This window comes from Pseudophryne corroboree, chromosome 3 (genome assembly GCF_028390025.1).
Source record: "Pseudophryne corroboree isolate aPseCor3 chromosome 3, aPseCor3.hap2, whole genome shotgun sequence".
In the NCBI taxonomy this organism is placed as follows: domain Eukaryota; kingdom Metazoa; phylum Chordata; class Amphibia; order Anura; family Myobatrachidae; genus Pseudophryne; species Pseudophryne corroboree.
The window spans coordinates 625395433-625415565 of NC_086446.1; the positions used below are offsets into that span (position 1 = coordinate 625395433).

The 20133-nt window shown below is 43.7% G+C and overlaps 1 protein-coding gene and 1 pseudogene across 4 annotated transcripts in view; one reads left to right on the plus strand and one right to left on the minus strand.

Moving 5' to 3' along the window:
* The window catches only part of SLC16A12 (solute carrier family 16 member 12), a 164323-nt gene that overhangs the window by 139524 nt on the left and 4666 nt on the right, over positions 1-20133 (plus strand). For all 4 annotated transcript variants that reach the window (XM_063963711.1, XM_063963712.1, XM_063963710.1 and 1 more), the window contains exons 4-6: positions 2227-2370; positions 7267-7822; positions 19422-19681. In XM_063963711.1, the coding sequence (XP_063819781.1) occupies positions 2227-2370; positions 7267-7822; positions 19422-19681 (960 nt within the window). The remainder of the gene's footprint in view (positions 1-2226; positions 2371-7266; positions 7823-19421; positions 19682-20133) is intronic.
* Positions 13244-13362, minus strand: LOC134895980 (5S ribosomal RNA; annotated as a pseudogene).

Below are 20133 nucleotides of genomic sequence, written 5' to 3' on the forward strand. Positions count from 1 at the left end.
AAAAACCTTGTAATGCCGTGAGTAAAATTCCTAACTGCATAGCAAATTTACTTGGCGCAGTCGCACTGCGGACATTGCGCATGCGCATTAGCGACTAATCGCTCCGTTGCGAGAAAAAATAACGAGCCCCATAATTCACACACAATATACAAGTATCACATATCAAATTAATTGCATTGCGTTGTGCTTAAGATGCTTTTTCGGCAAAAAGAAATGTCCAACACTAGCAGAGTAGCATGGGACCTGGCGGGTCACTTACGCCAGGCTTTTCCCGTTGCGCTGCGAATTGAGGCTAGATGTATGAGGACACATCGAATTCAGGGGGTCATTCCGACCCGAACGCTCGCTGCAGTTTGTCGCAGTGCAGTTTGTCGTCGCTGCCTAGCGATCGCCTCTGAGACAGAGGAGGTCGCTGGGCGGGAGGGGGCTGAATGGGGGCGTTAAGCCGCCGTTTAGTAGGCGTGGTCCAACCAACACAGGCGTGGCCGGACCGTTGGGGGGGCGTGCCGCGGTGGCTGAGTTACTCCACGAATACAAGAGCATCGCTGCTGTGCGATGCTTTTTTATTTATGCGGGGGGGGGGGGGGCACTAAATTTGGCACAGCTACGATCAACTCGGAATGACCCCCTCAGTTTCTTTGTTGCTGAAAATGAATTAATATACCAAATATGATCTATATGATTTCAATATGTTTTCACTTTCAATATATTTTTGTCCAATGTTCCTTATTGGTTTCAGCATGAAACCTTTTGCATAAATGAAACAATGTTTGTGCATCAATAAATCTTTACCTACAGTTATACTTATCTGCAGTATTGCCTATGTAGTACCATGCAACCACAGTGAAATATTCACTAAGATCTTCTTCAAAGAGCTCGTGATCTATTTCCTGTACTGCTCCTCTACATAAGATGCATTGGTGACCAGTGGGGATTGCAGGGAATTTAACTGATCTCCACTCAGTGTTGGTCATTAAATAAAGCACCCATCTATGGTAAAAGCAAACTCAGACCAGGTTGACTTAATTTACTAAATATCCAATGTGTTTCATCCTTGTTAAGGGCTTCATTGGGGATATAATCTACATACTATGGCAAATTAACAGACTTGCCACATACTTTTGGAGGAGATTAGGGTTAGGGTTTCTCTCACTCCTCACAGATCTCAAGGCATGACTGCATTCAGACATGTCAAGCAGATCACCAGGGCAAGTCAAGAAAGGAGGGAGTTGTAAGGGACTGGGAGAAGAAAATATAGGTGTAGCACCAGTCAATTAGGATAGAGCTGGGGTGGATCTTAGGCTTTATAAGGATATTGTTTTCCTGTGTGTGGGGTGATTGATGTTGGACAAGCTAGCTGATGTAATAGAGTGGTGCACTGGTAGATTGATGATAAGTGTCACCAGGAGAAATTGTTAGCTTTCTGTATTTGTGCCATCCTAATAAATAATGCAGCCTGATATTATAAGATAAATAGCTTTGGTACCAGTGCCACAATACCGTATACTCTTGTATGTATCTTACTGCCTGATATGGGCTACAAAACAGGGACGTGCGGTGAATGGCAGGGGAGGCACGGCTAGTACCAAAGCCAGATTTACACACAATGGGCTGAATGTAATGACGCCTGAGTTCGGCAGCTGTGCGGGATGCCGGCCGAACTCTGACGTTTTTTTTAAAGGGGCAATCACTTACAAGGGCTTTTTTAAAGAGGCAATCCCTTACAAAGCATGGTTTAGCCTTGTAAGTTATTGCCTCTTCTAAAAAAAAATACATGTTTGGTGGGTGTTCCGCACGGGTGCCGAACTTGGGCATCATTACATCCGACCCAATATAAGAACACAAGGGTTCATCTGGGCACTAAACAAAGGTGGAACAGTGTGGTAAGTTTTGATCAGAGATGTATGGGCAAGGTAGGCGCCATAGACTTTTTACTCCAGAGTTCTGAATATAAAAATGATTAGACTAATACAAAGAAGATATTTGTAATATAGTCTTTGTATTTTTCATATAGTGCATATAGTCAAGATTCTGGTTTACATGTTAATATGACAGGACAGGCTCTGCCTCACCCCACCGCACGTCACTGCTACAATATATAACAATGTTTGACTGAACAACTACACAAATTGTCAAAATGCACCTAATTATAGGTGTTATATATATATATATATATATATATATACATCTTATTTTATGTTATAATGGTTTCATTCCTATGTGCAGCCCCCCTTGGAAGCTATGTGAGTAATCATGTCTCATGTCAAATGGGAATCATTCTCGGTGGGCTACTGGCTTCCACGGGACTCATCCTCAGTTCGTTTGCTACAAGCCTGGAGTACCTCTACCTCACACTCGGAGTCCTCACAGGTAATATCTGCTATAAAACCTTTTTAGTTTCTTTTTATGGTGACGTCATTGAAAACAAATTCCAGGGACAGATACTAAGTGACAAAATGACATCATTTTTTAGTTAATTTAGTTGCATGTCAGAAGCAACTTACTGTAGGTATGACTGCTCATGTGTTGTATACCTGAACATAGTACAGACTCCACGGATTTGGGATAAAATTAATGATTACATAAATTGCAACACTAACAGAGTTATCTATCTTTTAACTTACATGTCTTACAATGTCTGGCAAATGGCACACATTTACTAAAACCTAAGAGCATGCAATAGCAGAACACATTCAAGACTTCTGGCTCAGCTCTCCGTTTGCTTTCTTTCATTTAAAAAAAAAATGATTATCTAATCAGCTTTATAACATAAGAGTAATTTCACCTCTCTTATACCCCATTCACACTGCCAAAAATAACTCGGGTTATTGCATATGACCGTGCAGCAACCTAGGTTTTTTTTGCAGTGCAAAAGGGGCCAGAGGAAATAACCCGGGTAAAGCGACCCAGGAATTCAACCCTGGAATTGCCCAGGGTTGAAAACAAGTTTAACCCGGGTGTCTGTGACCCAGCACCTGTTCACACTATAGGAACAGGTGGCGCTTGGAGATCATCTGATCACCAAGTGCCGCCTCCGGGATGCGTTGCATCTGATGTCACCAACCTGGCAATATGCCGGGTAGGGCGGCCAGCCTGAAAGGGGTCTCAAATGGGTTGTACCCGGGAAGGAAGTCTCAGGTACGACCCGCTTAATGCTGTCTGAAAGGGGTATTAGCGGTAGGACTAAATACAACTAAAACTGCAAATGTGTACTTGGTTATAACGTCACAATTTGAGGGATGAAAATGTAATATTTTTTTGTTTGGAATTTGGGGAAAATCCTGCTTGTAGTACACTAATACTGGGCAGTTGCATCTAACTCCGAATCCTAAGGATATTGAAAGCTGTGGCTTTTGTAAACTGTCGCTTCTCAGCAGGTTGCAGCTGAATATTTAAAGCAGCACGCGCAGTCAGTGTAATGCACATACCTATAGCATGGTATAGTGGTCCTGCAAATGTAAAACACAGATATATTAAGTCGGATTTAAACATTGCGGACCTGAGACAAATGCTCCAGCCATTTGAGCCACAACATGGCGTTTAATGCTTGCGTCTGATGTACTTGAGCTTTCTGAACAATCCCTACTCTCTTCCCCATATCTGGTCACAGCCAATCACCTGTATGTGCGGGTAAAGGCCCTCCAACATGGCCCCTTCCATCAGGTACAAAATGGTCTGCTCCTGAATTTCCCACATAATGTATGATTGTAGTCACCTGTGTTGAAAACACCCTTCTTGTCAATTCATCAGTTCAGCACAGGTTACTGTAAAAATAAATTAAGTGGGAAGTCCAGGAGAAGAGCATTTTGAACTTGGTGGAAGGGGTCATGTTGGAGGGTCAGCGGGTATATGAGACAGGAAGTCAACCCATCCAGTTCTGGTGATATTGTCTGTTATCATGATTGAACTTGAACCTGCTGCTACTAATCTGATGATTACTGTTATTGACCAGGGCTGTTTTGACTACTCTGATTTATCCAATCCTGACCTTGGCCTGTTTCTAGACTTTTCTTTCTTAGCTGCCTACCCTGAACCTAGAATGTTTCCCATTTGCTCTGCTGTCTCCTACACTGACTGTATTTAGACCACTCATCTTCCACCTGAATAGACCCAGATAGTCTTGTTATACCTCTGCATTCCAGTACCTTAATGTCCCGCTGACCCCTTCCTTGTCACATCTTGTGCTTGCCTGGGGGGTGGCGACTTGCTCAGCACAGCTGTAAATACCTCGTCCCTTTGCAGGGGTCACTGGTTTAGGCTGCTGCCCTCATTATAACAAGTGTCAAATTAGATTGGCAGGTCTTTACTATTATACATTATTTATTGAACTGCAGCTGTAAATTATATCTTGTAGTTTTATTTAAGTAGAAACTGCCATCGCTATGCAAACAACTTAGTGTAACCTGTTTGCTACATAATCAATCTTCTCTCCTTGAGTCCTTAGTGATAAAAATGTAAAACAAACTTGCATTAATGGTCAGCCAGGAAAGAACACCATATGTATGATCTTTGAACATGTTCGCATTTTTGTGGCGTTCTATGCATCTCTGCAGCTGGACCACCCCTATTTGTGCACTTGTTTTCATAGTTATCTTCGTTATCAGTGCGCATTTACACCAGCCCTATTCCGATCCATCTGAAAACAGCGATCCGTTCAATTTGCCGGCTGTCTGGATCACGGCAAAGCAGGACCATTCCCACTCGTAGGTGTCTACGATAGATCCTGTAGCCACTAAGCCCGCAGCATGGTGAGTGTAGCGCTCTTGCAAGGGGACTCATTGCACTCACCTCGCTGCCGACATTCTGGTGGGCAGGATGCTGCTGTCGGGATATGGAAAGCTGGCAACCCGCCAGCCGCTAAATCATAAGTATTCCTGAAAACAGGAGTAATTACGTGTATGCGCAATTTTGCAGAGCCTGCAATCTTCTCTACACGCCATCTATTATCTTAGCCTATGTAAGAACACCCTCTTACAGCCTACTTACACTCCTTCATTTACAAGTGAGGGGGGTCATTCCGAGTTGATCGCTCGCTGCCGATTTTCGCAGCGCAGCGATCAGGTAAAAAAAAACTGCAAAACTGCGCATGCTTATGCACCTCAATGCACAGGCGCATCGTACGGATACAAAGAGGATCGGTGCTGGGCAATGGAATTAGAGAAGATTCCATTCGCACAGCCGAACACAAGGTGATTGACAGAAAGAGGGAGTTTATGGGTGTCAACTGACCGTTTTCTGGGAGTGTTTGGAAAACGCAGCCGCGTCCAGGCGTTTGCAGGGCGGGTGTCTGACGTCAATTCCAGCACCAAAAGGACCGAACTGATTGCAAGGACTGAGTAAGTCCAGAGCTACTCTGAAACTGCACAAAATGTTTTTGCTGCGCTCAGCTGCAAAGGCGTTCGCACACTTGCAAAGCGAAAATACACTCCCCCGTGGGCGACGACTATGCGTTTGCACGGCTGCTAAAAGTAGCTAGCAAGCGATCAACTCGAATGACCCCCTAGATGCGTTTGCTTTGCACACAAGTTTACATTGCCTGTACTTGCATACACAAGGTTCTGGAGAATGTGGAGAGCGAAAACATGCAATATACAGTATGTCCTGGAAAAATACGTTCAAATTTGTATTAGCCTCTTTATGTTATATAGAGAAGTGAGCAACATGTCTACTTTATTGTTTGCTTAGCTGCAGCCTATATTATGTTTTAATTATTGTGTTCTAAATAAATAATTGGAACAAACTGGCCTTGCCCTGTGACCATCCTAGAGCTCTGACTGGCTGAAGATTGGCTTAGGCATGTAAGCATCCTAGTGCTCTGACTGGCTGAAGATTGGCTTAGGCATGTAAGCATCCTAGTGCTCTGACTGGCTGAAGATTGGCTGAGGCATGTAAGCATCCTAGTGCTCTGACTGGCTGAAGATTGGCTTAGGCATGTGAGCACAGCATTCTAATGCCTGGATTGGCTAGAGTTTGTTTCTAATCTTTGCCCCACTTTACAGTTATTTACTGAGGAAAGAATCAATACTTTGCTAACACCCCATCATAAGGCTCCCAGAAGGCTAAATAATAACATATACGCATAGATGGATATGATATGTAGATAGTAGAGTATACTGAATAAAAAAAATGTGATGGGTCTTCAGTAAGCCTATACCATTGCACTGTTCCAGTATCTTACAATATATTTATTTAGATGAAAGCTAAAAACTGATTTGCAAACTGTGTTATGGTTCAATAAACAGATGCCAGATGATTGTTGGCTTAAATTAGCTTTTTCACTGGCTAAATGGAAACGAGAATAATAACATCCATTATTAGCTTAGAGCAGCCGTGGTATTATAAGCTTAGTATTTGGTCTCCTAGAGGAGAGTATTAATAATTTGGCATTACTATTGTTTTTGCGTGGAAACCTGCCAGACATTTACAAAGGAAACGTGCATCATAGAGGCACCTGCATCAACAGACTAGTCAGTGTTTGCTTTTATATCAGTTTTAAAACATTTTTAAATATGATGATGTGTACAGCAAGCACTGTTTATCCTATTGCATAATACATTCCACAAGAACATGACGTTTAATGGGCACCACAGTATACAGTAACACATGTCTCTAATTAGGAGGCTGGGGGTTGGCTGGAATACAGTGTAAGGTGGATCTGATTATCGGGCTATAGATTGGCTAGAATACAAAGTGTAAAAATGCCTCTAATTAGGAAGCTATTGTGTTTCAGCTATTGGCTGGAATACAGGGTGTAAGTCGATGAGGTCTGAGTTAGGAATTGGCTATAATACAAGGTGTAATTGTGCTTCTAATTAGGGAGCTAGGATTGGCTGGATACAAGGTGTAAGTGTAGGACTGAGTAGGGATAGGCTAGGGATTGTCTGACCTATGATATAAATGTTCCTCTAAGTAACGTGCTAGAGATTGGATAGAAGACAAAGTATAAGGTGCCACAGATTAATGGGCCAGAAATAAGATGGAATACAAGGTATAAGTGTGGGTCTGATTAAGGGGCTAGGCTTTGGCTGTAATAGAAAGTGTAAGGTTAACTCTGATTAAGAAGCTACAGTATCGATTGGAAGAAGAGATATAGAAATATAGAATGGGGAGCTGAGGAATATAGAGAAGAATTGTGAATAGCAGGATCTGATGGTTATACATTTTGTCTACTATTATATACATCTACGGTATGGCCAAATAGTGTAGCCAAATGGTTTATATTATCTACTTATTGTTCAGTAGTAATCTTTATTCCTATTATTCTAGGTCTTGGATTTGCACTTTGCTACAGTCCTGCCATTGCCATGGTGGGAAAGTACTTTAACAAGAGAAAAGCCTTGGCCTATGGAATTGCCATGTCTGGAAGTGGGATCGGCACCTTTATTTTAGCCCCTGTGGTTCAGCTGCTAATTGAACAGTTTTCCTGGCGCGGAGCATTACTCATCCTTGGCGGTTTTGTTGCCAATCTTTGTGTCTGTGGTGCTTTAATGCGACCTATAAACCTGAAGGAGCACAGCTCAAATGAGCCAAAGGAAAGCAACATTCCATCTTCCACATGTTCACCTCTGAGTCAAGAATGCACTCACAAGAGTTTATGTTACTGTTCTCAAAAGGAGTATAGCTTCCTGCTGAAACCAAACTTCATCATACTAGCCATATCCTTCCTATTTCTAGCATATGGATGCAGCCCTCCATTTGTCTACCTAGTGCCCTATGCTCTCAGTGTTGGCGTGAGCCACCAACAAGCTGCCTTCTTAATGTCTATTCTTGGCGTGATAGACATTGTTGGTAATATCACCTTTGGATGGCTCACCGACAGAAGGTAATTTCCATTTATTCCTTATAAAGTTATAAAATCTGTTCAGACAAATACAAATAATTGGTGTTAGAAGTGTGAAAGAAAGAAATATTATGTGATAGCAGTGTTTTATACTGGTAGTGTTATATGATTACAATGAACAACTATAGATCCTGGAGGTGTAACAGCTATATGAAGTAAATATAAAAGTAGTATTATAAAATGTATAAATGGATATATATTCTAAAAACTGGGGCACATAAATTCAAATAAGTGCAATTTGCTATATTCAGTATTTAATGATTTTCATAATCAGATCCTCTATATTCAAATATATTCTAAAATGGCTATTAGATTAACAGTTCCGTTAATCTCAGTTAATTTGCTAGTTTGTAACAATTTACTCAGAGGTTCTATAACCTATAGTAGGTTGTATATATTTTGGTAACAACGTTTAATAGCGTATGAACAGAATGGACAGGGGTATACATCAGCATGGGGTAGATAGTGATAAAGTGTACTAGATACTACATAAAGAATAAAACTGGGGCCAATTTACATATATAGGAAATGACACAACTAATGTTATATGATGAGTCAGGTGCATTTAGGCTCTCAGCTGAAATATATATACCTTAGCCTACACCATGATTGCTCACTGACTCCTGACGTTAATTGGGTTCTTCTGGCTAGTGGGCAACTCTCTTTCATTTCCCTTGAAGTGGGTGGTGCTGGAAAAATGATGACATGGTTTGATATGAATCACGTCATCATGACCTCTCCCCTGCAGTGACGTGTGGTCATGGTGAGGTAAATAGCTGGGGTGGCACTGGCTAGTATCAGAGACAGATTTCCACACGCACATATATGAACCCGAGGGTTCATGAGGGCGTTATACAAAGGTGCAGCAGTATATACAGCTAGAAATTTTGTGAGTTTTGATCAGAGACGTGCGGGCAAGGTAGGCAGGGAACCAAAGCCTCCCCTGTTATACCCCAGTATAGTCCAGAGTTTTGACTATAAAAATTATTAGAATACCACAAAGATGATATTTATAATATATTTTTTGTATGTTTCTTATCATTTTTATAGACAAAACTATGCAGTACACTGGAGTATGACAGGTGGGTGAGCCTCTAACTCACCTCACTGCACATCACTGCTTCCCAACAATGTAATTTTGCAAACTGCATTAAAGAGGGGGCAGCAATGACACAAATGATAGTATCATTTGACGTCACGCAGCAGCCCCGAAAACGGTCCCCATTTTCCCCGCCCCCCAAGGCAGCATCGCTGCCCCGAAAATGCCCGCCTCTGTCAATTACATTACGGTCGCATCCATCAGGGATGCGGCCGCAATGTGTGTGTTCAAGCAGCCACTGTGCTGCCGCTGCGTATTCGCAGTTTGCCGGCATTGGCAAACTACGCAGCAGGCCGCTAATGCAGCCTAGTCTGAATAACCCCCACAGTTACTTGCTTTTTTTGCTTTACTTCCAAATCCGAATCAGGGCCCTCATTCAGCATGGATCGCTATTGAGATTGAACTTGCGACTGTCTCAAAACTGCTACTGCTAAAAATCGCATGTGATATGGTAAAGATGACCACGCTCTACTCTGAGTGTGCATTTGCAGAATTGCGATCCATGGCCCTCATTCCGAGTTGTTCGCTCGGTATTTTTCATCGCATCGCAGTGAAAATCCGCTTAGTACGCATGCGCAATGTTCGCACTGCGACTGCGCCAAGTAACTTTACTATGATGAAAGTATTTTTACTCACGGCTTTTTCTTCGCTCCGGCGATCGTAATGTGATTGACAGGAAATGGGTGTTACTGGGCGGATACACGGCGTTTCAGGGGCGTGTGGCTGAAAACGCTACCGTTTCCGGAAAAAACGCAGGAGTGGCCGGGGAAACGGTGGGAGTGCCTGGGCGAACGCTGGGTGTGTTTGTGACGTCAACCAGGAACGACAAGCACTGAAATGATCGCACAGGCAGAGTAAGTCTGGAGCTACTCTGAAACTGCTAACTCGTTTGTAATCGCAATATTGCGCGTACGTCGGTCGCAATTTTAAGAAGCTAAGATTCACTCCCAGTAGGCGGCGGCTTAGCGTGTGTAACTCTGCTACATTCGCCTTGCGAGCGAACAACTCGGAATGAGGGCCCATGTACCATCGACAGTTGCGGTTGACCCATGTCTACTCAGAATAATGCTGATGTAGTTGCACCGGCGCCATGTTTTTTATCGGAAGCGATTGCAGGTGATGTCAGATATATGCCCCTAAAACATCCATGACACACCTGCATTTTACCAACCACTCCCCACAAATGCTATGTTACCTCCCACAAACGGTCACTTCCCGTCAATCAATTTGCAATCACATCTCACTAAGCCTGTGAATGCACAGCAGTCGTAATGCGACCTTCACCTTTGCCGTGCATGTGCAGTCTGGTGATAATCGGGTGATTTGCATTTTTGCAGTTTAGCAATTGATGCTGAATGAGGGCCCAGGCCCATTATTATACCAGCCCTTTTGCACCCTACATGCTGCTGCAGGCATCAACATCTATTTGTGTAACACTTATGTGAAGCCCCCCTTATTGTACTCGTCCTATATGTGACTATCCCTGTCTGTCGTCATTCAGCCTCTCCAGGCATAAGAGGATCCTTGTCAACAATATGAAAAAATCTTCATGCATTCACATTGTTTACACGTATGAGTTGTATGTTTGTACATGTTCAGCATGACCATGCATACTTTACTCAAAAGAACTGACTTATGTCCAGCTGTTGGGATCAGTATGAAATACCTACAATCAAAATCCCGACGGTCAAAACCCCGACAACAATTGACCGATGGTCAAAATCCCATCAAGGTCAAAATACTGACATTTAAAATACCGACAAGTTCAAAATTCCGGCATTTAAAATGTCGACAGGTCAAAAAGTCGACACGAGTTTTCATTGTTTTTTGTGTGTATGTCGACATAGGTTGACATGGACATCATATAAGCGTTCGGCACACTATTATATTCCCCCTCCAGGTCCACTGGGATGGTAAAGTATGAACAAGTCGGTTTCAATAAAAAAATCATGAAAAGCTCATGTAGACTTTTTGACCGGTCGACATTTTAAATGTCGGTATTTTGACCTTGTCTGTATTTTAAATGTTGGTATTTTGACCATGTTGGTATTTTGACATTGTCGGGATTTTGACCGTCAGGATTTTAATTGTAGGTAAATTGACCGCATCCCCAGCTGTTTATGAGCCCCTGTATATTCAAGAAATGTTAAGAAAAATAGGAGCCCCTCTATACTCAACAAATGTTACTACAATCAATTAACATGTTACACGATTCATGTTCACGTTTCAAATGGACTCACTGCTAACAGTTATTCTAAGTGCTTTAAGTCCTGCTGGAGAAAGAGAACTATATAAATACAGTTATTATTGTTATTATTATTATTATTATTATTATTATAATACTTATTATTACAATACATTCTACTTGAGCACAGCATAAAAATACATATGATTGTGGCGCCCTCTAGTGAGTCATGTGGCTATTTGACTTGTATTCTATCAGAGGTGTTAAATAAGAAACCTTAGAACACTCCATGCTACTGTACAAAAACATTGTATTTTGCACAAAATCCATTTTTTTCATTCTTGTTTTAACAGATCCACACAAAATTTGAGATCAAATGTTTCTAAAATATGCAATTTTATTATTTGTATACACTATCATTTATTTATATAGCAGCAAGCATCACATTCTGTAGTTCTTTACAAATGGTAACAAAAATAGTAATACATGGAGACAGGGGGAGTGGTAAACTAGAGAAACTGCCTAAAGCAGCCAGTTAGCTGCTATCATTTATGTAGCACACTTTGCTTTGGGCAATTACTGTACTCCACTTAATACATCTCCCACTGGGTGTTAAAAAACAGACAGAGAAAAGAATGCCTAAGCTTCTAGTCTGTAGGACAATATGGGGGCTATTCAATTGTTGATGATATTGTCTACAGTAATGGGCGTCTCTTGGACCTATTCAATTGTTGGTGATATTGTCTACAGTAATGGGCTATTGGAGCCATTCAATTGTTGCTCTGATCAGACACCCACTACAGTCAGTGCTGGATTTCCCACTATGCACGTAAGGCATGTGCCTAGGGGCGGCACAGCAGGTCTCCCTCCACCCCTCCATGATGCTGGCTCTCTGTACGTGGAACTCCCACCGTGCAAAGCCGGCCAGCAGGTAAGATCCAGCTGTGGGAAAGACTGGACAGGGGGTCATCAAAGAGAAATCATGCAATTAGACAGCAGATATGGAGTGGCAGCAATGGGACACACACACAGTGGTGCAAGAAGAAAAAAAATACTTATAGGTACTGTGTGCACACACCAAAAAAATGGGTGTGGCCAAATGCCACATGGGGCATGGGCAATGAAAATGGGGGAGTGATACACATATGGGGTGGGGCAGATACACATATGACCCCAATAGTGCCAGATACACTTATGCCTCCACAGTGCCAGATAAGCCCCCAACGTGCCAGATATGCTCCTACAGTGCCAGATGCACAAATGCCCCACGGTGCCAGATGCACAAATGCCCCAGTAGTGCCATATATGCCCCTACAGTGCCAGATACACATTGGCCCAGAGTGCCAGATACACTTTGCCCCAGAGTGCCAGATACACATAGGCCCCCACAGTGCCAAATATGCCCCCTCTGTCCAGATATGCCCCCACTTTGGCAGATACACATGCCCCCACAGTGCTAGATATGCCCCCACAGTGCCAGATACACATATGCCCCCAGAGTGCCAGATATGCCCCCCACAGTGCCACATATGCCCCCACTTTGCCAGATATGCCCCTCAGAGTCTTAGCAAAAAGGAAATAAATCTGCACAGGATATTACAATTTCAATTTAGTAAATTTAGTATGATGATACATTAAACCAACATGAGTGCCTACTGGTAATAATAAATTCAGCAAGTAGTTGGTGGTGCTCCAGGAAGATAGTTTAAGACAACTATGAAAAAGGGGGTATGGACCTTTGGAGAGAGCAAAGGACCAAAGAAAGACAACTATAGGCCTTTTCCTGGGCACACTTGAAAAGAATGAAATGATGAAATTATTAAAAATTAACCTTTATTAATATATACTTAAGAAAAAACGAGAGCTGGCATGAATGTTTTGAAAGAGCATAAGTGTTTGCCAGCACCAATGTGCCTGTTATGGGCAAGGTTGTATCATAGATGAGCGAAAATAAATGATCCTTCATCCACAAGAAAATTTATGCATATCTTCCATACATAGGAGTTTTGGGTGAATGAGTTCACTACGTCGATTCCAAATGTAATCTGACAAATACTATAGACCAGTAATTAGATTGATATAATGAGTCCCATATAGCTTTGGCTGTTGGAGAGTAAAATACCTACGGTACCTAGTATTCCCTGGTGGTTCCCCATCCAGGTACTGACCAGGCCCTGCAGTGCTTGGCTTCCAAGATCAGACGAGTTTGGGCATACTCAGTGCGGTCTGACCGTAGGTAAATATGTCTCCTAGGCGCACCCAAAATCAATCACAGTTTGTAAGGGTATTATGAGTTTTTTTGCTGTGAAGTCTAATCAGTAGTATTTCTGACTTCAAATAGTAATGTTACCCGTGCAGTCCTGAAGGAAATACTGTTAAGGAGAAAATATACTCCCAATTAGCCTGGACAGCGAAAGGGCTTGATGGTGCCCACAGTAGTGGAATAAGGACTCAGGCAGAAGGGTTTGAAATTAACCTTTTTGAAATAATCAGGACAGAAAAATCAGGACAGAAAAATATATCTGTATGTTGTGTCTATAGTAAGATCAATGTCAGAATTATTTAATTAAAGCATGTATAGAAAAATACAAATGTCCCTTTGTGAGAGGAGTAATCCATCCCCACCTTTACCCAGTAGTTATATGCCAAGAAGACAGAGATTTGAACATAATAATCATAAATGTATAAGTATATAATTGCATATGATTGGCTATATGTATCTCTCTTTCAGTCTGTGTATCTTATCTGACTTCCCACTGTTAAATGGGAAAGTGCGTATTTGGCCCTGTGGGGAGAGGAAAAGGGGGGAGCAGCTGGTTTGGGCAGAATGAGCCCGTTTCTGGCTAAAGGCCAAGGGCTGTCTTACCCTGACCTCTTCTGGAGACCCTCAGATCAGCGGGAATCGAGTAGCGAGGCGCCGGCGGCCGCGGTCCGTACAACCGGAAGTTCGGGCGCCGTCACCGGAAGTGACGTACGTTTCGCTCCGAGAGCTTGATCACACGATCGCCATTTTACTCTCCAACAGCCAAAGCTATATGGGACTCATTATATCAATCTAATTACTGGTCTATAGTATTTGTCAGATTACATTTGGAATCGACGTAGTGAACTCATTCATCCAAAACTCCTATGTATGGAAGATATGCATAAATTTTCTTGTGGATGAAGGAACATTTATTTTCGCTCATCTATGATACAACCTTGCCCATAACAGGCACATTGGTGCTGGCAAACACTTATGCTTTTTCAAAACACCCATGCCAGCTCTCGTTTTTTCTTAAGTATATATTAATAAAGGTTAATTTTTAATAATTTCATCATTTCATTCTTTTCAAGTGTGCCCAGGAAAAGGCCTATAGTTGTCTTTCTTTGGTCCTTTGCTCTCTCCAAAGGTCCATACCCCCTTTTTCATTCATGCCCCTCAGAGTGCCAGATATGCTCCAGCAGTACAACTCACCGTTGTTGCTTCTGCCTAGGGCTGGCACTGTCTTCTGCTGCTGGCCTGCTGCTGGGGAGAGGAGAGCGAAGCACCCGCTTCTCCTGCCCCTCTCCTGCTCTCAGTTTGGTTTCCGAGTCCTCCAGCAGCAGCGGCATCCTGTATATTAGATCTGGCTCCGGTCCGCAAGCCAATCAGGGCTTGCGGTCCGGCAGTGGCAGCTCCTGATTGGCTGCTGGTCCGCAAGCTCTGATTGGCTCACGAACTGGCGTTTCAGTGCACGTCGTCGTCGGACTCAGGGGACTCAAGAGTGACTGGGCAGGCAGGAAAGGGGCAGGAGAGGCACATGCTGCGCTCTCCACTCTCCAACACCTGGTGTCTGCAAGGTGGCGTCCCGGTGGTATGGCGTACCAGCTGGGAATTTCTTGCCGGTACGCCGTACCGCCATACTTGCAGCACTGCCTTACACCCCAGTGTTTGACTCTACATCAACAGACCTCGGCCACCACAGGAAATAAAAAATTCCACCATATTAAGCCCCACACAGTAATGCCCCTTGTTATGACCCACACAGTCATGCAGCTGACTACATATTAAGCCTCACACAATAATGCAGCTGACTCCATATTATACCCCACACAGTAATGCTCCTTACGCCATGCATATTAGACCCCACACAGTAATGCCCCCTGCACCATACATATTAGGCCCCACACAGTAATACCCCCTGCCCCATATTATGCCCCACACAGATTGTAATGCCCAGTCTGTGAGTAGACTAAATGCAGAGTCACTCGCTGTGCTGCTGCAGCAGCCTCCTGCCTTCTCCTTCCCTAGGGGCTGGGTGGTCCTGTGCTGGATCTATAATAGTGTCTGCCACCTGCTGCTCCGCAATGTCCCCCTCTTCAGCAGTAGCGTCTAGATTCCCTTCGTGGAGAGGACCACAGTGTGCTCCATGCGTGGGGTTGTGATGTCACAACGGCAAAACGTAACCATGTTACTTTGCAAAACTCTGCCCAGCAAGCGGAGTGCTACACTGGGAGGAGGAGGAACAGTAAACAGCATCCGGCAGGGGTTGCGGTTGGTGCAGGCAGGGAAGAGGAGGCCTCGGGGGCGGAGGCGCACAGAGGTAATGGCGTCTTTGGTGAGCGCACTGAGCGGCGACCCGGCAGCGGTGGGTACGGAATACCCGCGGCTAAATTCTTAATGGTACTCCGCACCCGCGTGTACTCGCCCACTTGCACCACTGCACACACATTGCCCCCCTTCTTCCTGTTTCTCACTGCTCTCATCAGCTTCCTCCCCTGAGTCCCTGGTTCATTAGCTTGTCCCCATCATGAAACCCCCGAGCCCCCAAACCTCACTCCCGTCGTGGCACTCCCGACCCTCCCCTACTCACTCTCTCATCACTGCACCCCCATCACAGAATCCCCAAATGCCCCCACCATCGAGGCCCCGCCATCGCTGTACCGCCGATCCCTTCCATCACCCCCACTAAATCAAAGAACTCCCAGCTGCCCCCACCTGTCCCCTCTCTTCACACATAGGGGGGAATTCAAATGTTTGAGAAGTCAGTTGGGTGTCTGTTTTTTTAAAAACAGACACCCAACCGACTTTTCAAACATTTGAATTCCCCTCGATATGGCTTTGTTTAAACACTTATTTTTATTAACATAACATTTTATTTTGCCCGGCTGGGTATTTTAAATGAGCTCCTATATGTATATCTTAAAATTACTTAATCCTGTAATGTAGTCTCTGGCCACACATTATTATATTGTATACTATTTGTATACTTTTTATTTTTTATTTTATTTTTTGGGGGGAAGGGCAAACCCATACTGTTGTGCCTAAGGGCAGGCAGGCCCCTAAATCAGTCTCTGGCGATAGTCCCATCTCAGCTCGCACCCTTCAGGGTGCACAAACAGAGAAGACGGCTGTTTGTGCACCAAAGCCGCACTTTTTGCCTGTCGCGCCCATTAGTTTAGTCATGTTTAGCCGCCTTACATGGCTAAACACTGACTGATTGGCCACGATAAGCGAGATAATTAGGGGGCGCCCAAAACAATTGGATAGCTTTAATTATTATCGCAAACAATTGAATTGCCCACTAAAAATTTGATTTAGGTGTTTAAATGCCAAATATGTCATTTTGGTCAAAGCAGATTGCAATGTGAAAAATGTGTTTGGTACTGTTGGGGAGATGTATCAAACCTTGGAGAGAGATAAAGTGGAGAAGTTGCTTAAAGCAACAATCAGCTTCTGTAATTTATCTAGTACAGGTTTTTTTTCCAAAATGTTTTTATTGAAGTCAAGAGGCAGAATTACAAAAGTACAACACAGATGCATTAATGTGTAGAAAGGGTTACAAATCTGTATGAACTGTGTAGAAGACAGAGATAAAGTCATATTTTATAGAAATAATAAACGGCATTGTTTTTTTAAAATAACAGTTAGACATTGATTGGCTGGTTTTGGGCAACTACTCCACTTTATCAATCCCCACAGCTTAGTATATCTCCCCTTATATATGTTAGGTGCATCTAACAGGTGGTATGTGGGGTAGGACACAGATAATATGCAGATCAGAGTGGTCAAGTTTGGATCATTTAAAAAATGTAGATATGCATACCTCCCAACATTTGCCTATGGCAAGGAAAGACATCTGCGTGCGCTCCGTCCGAAAAGGGGGCATGTCCTGTGGAAAGAGAGCATGGCTTCGCAGGAGGACCCGTAATCGTGAGCTACGCCACCGTTTTCGTCACTGAGGGGGCATGCCCAGCGCTCTGTGAGCTGCTGGCATGCCCCCTCTCCTCCTGTTTCCACTGAATAGACGCTGTGAAGCAGAGCAGCCCAAGTGCAGGAGCTTCCCAACTGCCCCCCCCCCCACCCCCCGCCCACGGGTGGGACAGCGGGACAGTCCCGACAGTTGGGAGGTATGGATATGCATGTTGGTTCAGTGTTGTTTATGGCCTTGTATGTTAGTAGAACATTCTAGATGGGATTGTCAAAATATAGGCAGTCAGTACAGGGAGTGCGCAGAGCAGAACAGTAGCAGCAGGAGAACAATTTGTGAGAAGGAACACCGTAGATATGGGTGGGCAAAATACGGATCGCGGGCTGGATGCGACACGTAAACTGATCCTGGCCGGCCTGCTGCCTTCCATCGGTGCGAAGTTGTAGGTGGGTTGACTGGCTGAGCTGCTTGTCATTGTGCTGCATTACCTACAAGCTGAGGGCAGCTCTGAGGAATCCTGGTCACATTGGGTACAGCCGACCGGAATTACCAGTGACGTCAGACGCTAGGCGTGTTGGGGGTGGAACCAAATGGTAGTGTGTCAGCATGGATTCGGGCGGAAGGCAGTGGGCAGTTTGAGTACATGCACAGCACTGAATCTGGACTCGAAGAAGAGCATCTAAGTAACATGCTTGGTTTGCAGAGGGCAGCGAGACATGCCTGGCAAGGGGGCAGGGGTGCCCAGTATGCGGGGTGTCAGGGGAGGAGGGGAGCTGCCAATTCTACCAGGGAAGGGAAGCTGGAACCTTTGTCTTGGGGAGAAGATGGTAATTCTGTCTGGGGAGGAGGGAGCTGATAGTTTTATCCAGGATGGGGGGGAGCTGGTAACTTTGACCAGGAAGGGATGGAGGGGATAAACTGGTAATGGTGTCCAGGGAGAGACAGGAGCTGCTAATATTGTTGATAACCGCATAATACTGGTTGCTGTTTCTTTGTTCTCATCACTGTTTTGTCTTTTTTAGTTACTGGCTTATAGTGGTTTTTAGACATTTATATTTATTGTTACCTGTCCCCATTATTAATATGTGAAAGGCATAGTACATCCCTCCCATAATAAGGAAGGGCACGCGCACACACATACACACACACACACACACACACACACACACACACACACACACACACACACACACACACACGCACACACACATTCGATGGAAAGTGTTTGGTGGCCTCCCAGCTGAAAGAAATGCCCACCTATGGTCTATATAATGGATTTAAAATAGATTTGGTAATTGACCGGTTCGGGGAAACCAGTAAGGAGGGAGTTGCAATAGTCAATGCGGAGATACTAAGAGCATGAATTGGAGTTTTGGTAGTGTCTTGTACAAAATATGGACGAATTCTGGTTGTTTCTTTGCTGTATGTAACATGATTTGGATACAGGTTGAATGTGGGGAACAGAGAACAGTTCTGAGGAAAGAATACCTAGCCAGTGAGCTTAAAGGATAGTGTTTATAGTCTTGTCAACAGAGTTACTGTAAGTGCAAAGTAGGCAACAACGCCCGCCTAGGGGTGGCGTGCACCATTTGAGCATAGTTTACTTCTCTCTCTCCACCAGAATGGGCCCTTATCGAAGCCAATGTCACGAAAGAGAATATTTATAAAAAGACCCCAAAAATCTTTCCGGTATGCAATGTTAAGTAATTACACTTTTCTGGGCCCCCACTGTGACCAATAATATATAGGAATCCGGTTTTTGTTTTATAATGGAAAAACAATTCACAAGGACTAATTATAATGTATTACATTAGATTCCATACAGATATAGGCTAATGCAAAGGCTAGAGAGGGCCCTGCTTGCGCCAGCTTCATTATAGGAATTGTAATCAATAAAGATCAGATGTGAAATAACCTCACAACAGGATATAAAATGTAAGTTTATTTAAACATTACTTTATACTGGCAACTAATAACATTCTTTTGAAAGTAACTATAAAGTATTTAGCAATAAGACTGAAAAATCTATGTTGTGCATTTTCTTTTTCTAATAAAACTTAATAATGAATAATTACATTAATATGTAATAGTACATAAATGACCTGAAACTTTATTTTTCTGCAGGTTCCTGAAAAAGCACCGATACATATGCTACCTCATAGCAGTGGCAATGGACGGCCTGAGCTGCCTTTTCCTTCCAGTTCTAACGTGCTTCCAATTACTTGTGCCTTTCTCTGTTACATTTGGTTATTTTGATGGTGCCTATGTGGCTTTGATTCCTGTTGTGACCGGGGATGTTGTGGGTACAGCCAGTCTATCATCTGCCCTTGGTGTGGTGTTCTTTCTCCATGCAGTTCCGTACTTGGTGAGCCCACCGATATCAGGTACGTCTACTTCAGAACTTTAGCATGGGTTCTACATTTTGGGCAGCTATAAATAATTAGGATACATGATTGCATCTCCGCAAAGTTTCTAATTGTAAATATAAGAAAAGAGCCATTTCCTCTGAGTACATACACATATTATTATGGCGCCACATAGTTTTTGCAGCGTCATACACAGATTAACTGAATCTGTATGTGATACCGATGCGGACATCTGTATACCGACAGCATCATCCCGGCCATCAGGATGCCACCAGCGTGGCGAGCGCTAGTTAGCCCCTTGTGGGCTCGCTACGCTTGCCATGCTGTGGGCACGGTGGCTTGCTGCGTTCACCACAGGTTATATTCTCCTTCTCTGGGTGTCGTGGGCACCAATAGAGTGAGAAAAGCCTGTGGTGCCAGTATTATAGTGCTGTACGGGATCCCAGGGTCGGCATTGTGATTGCCGGGAT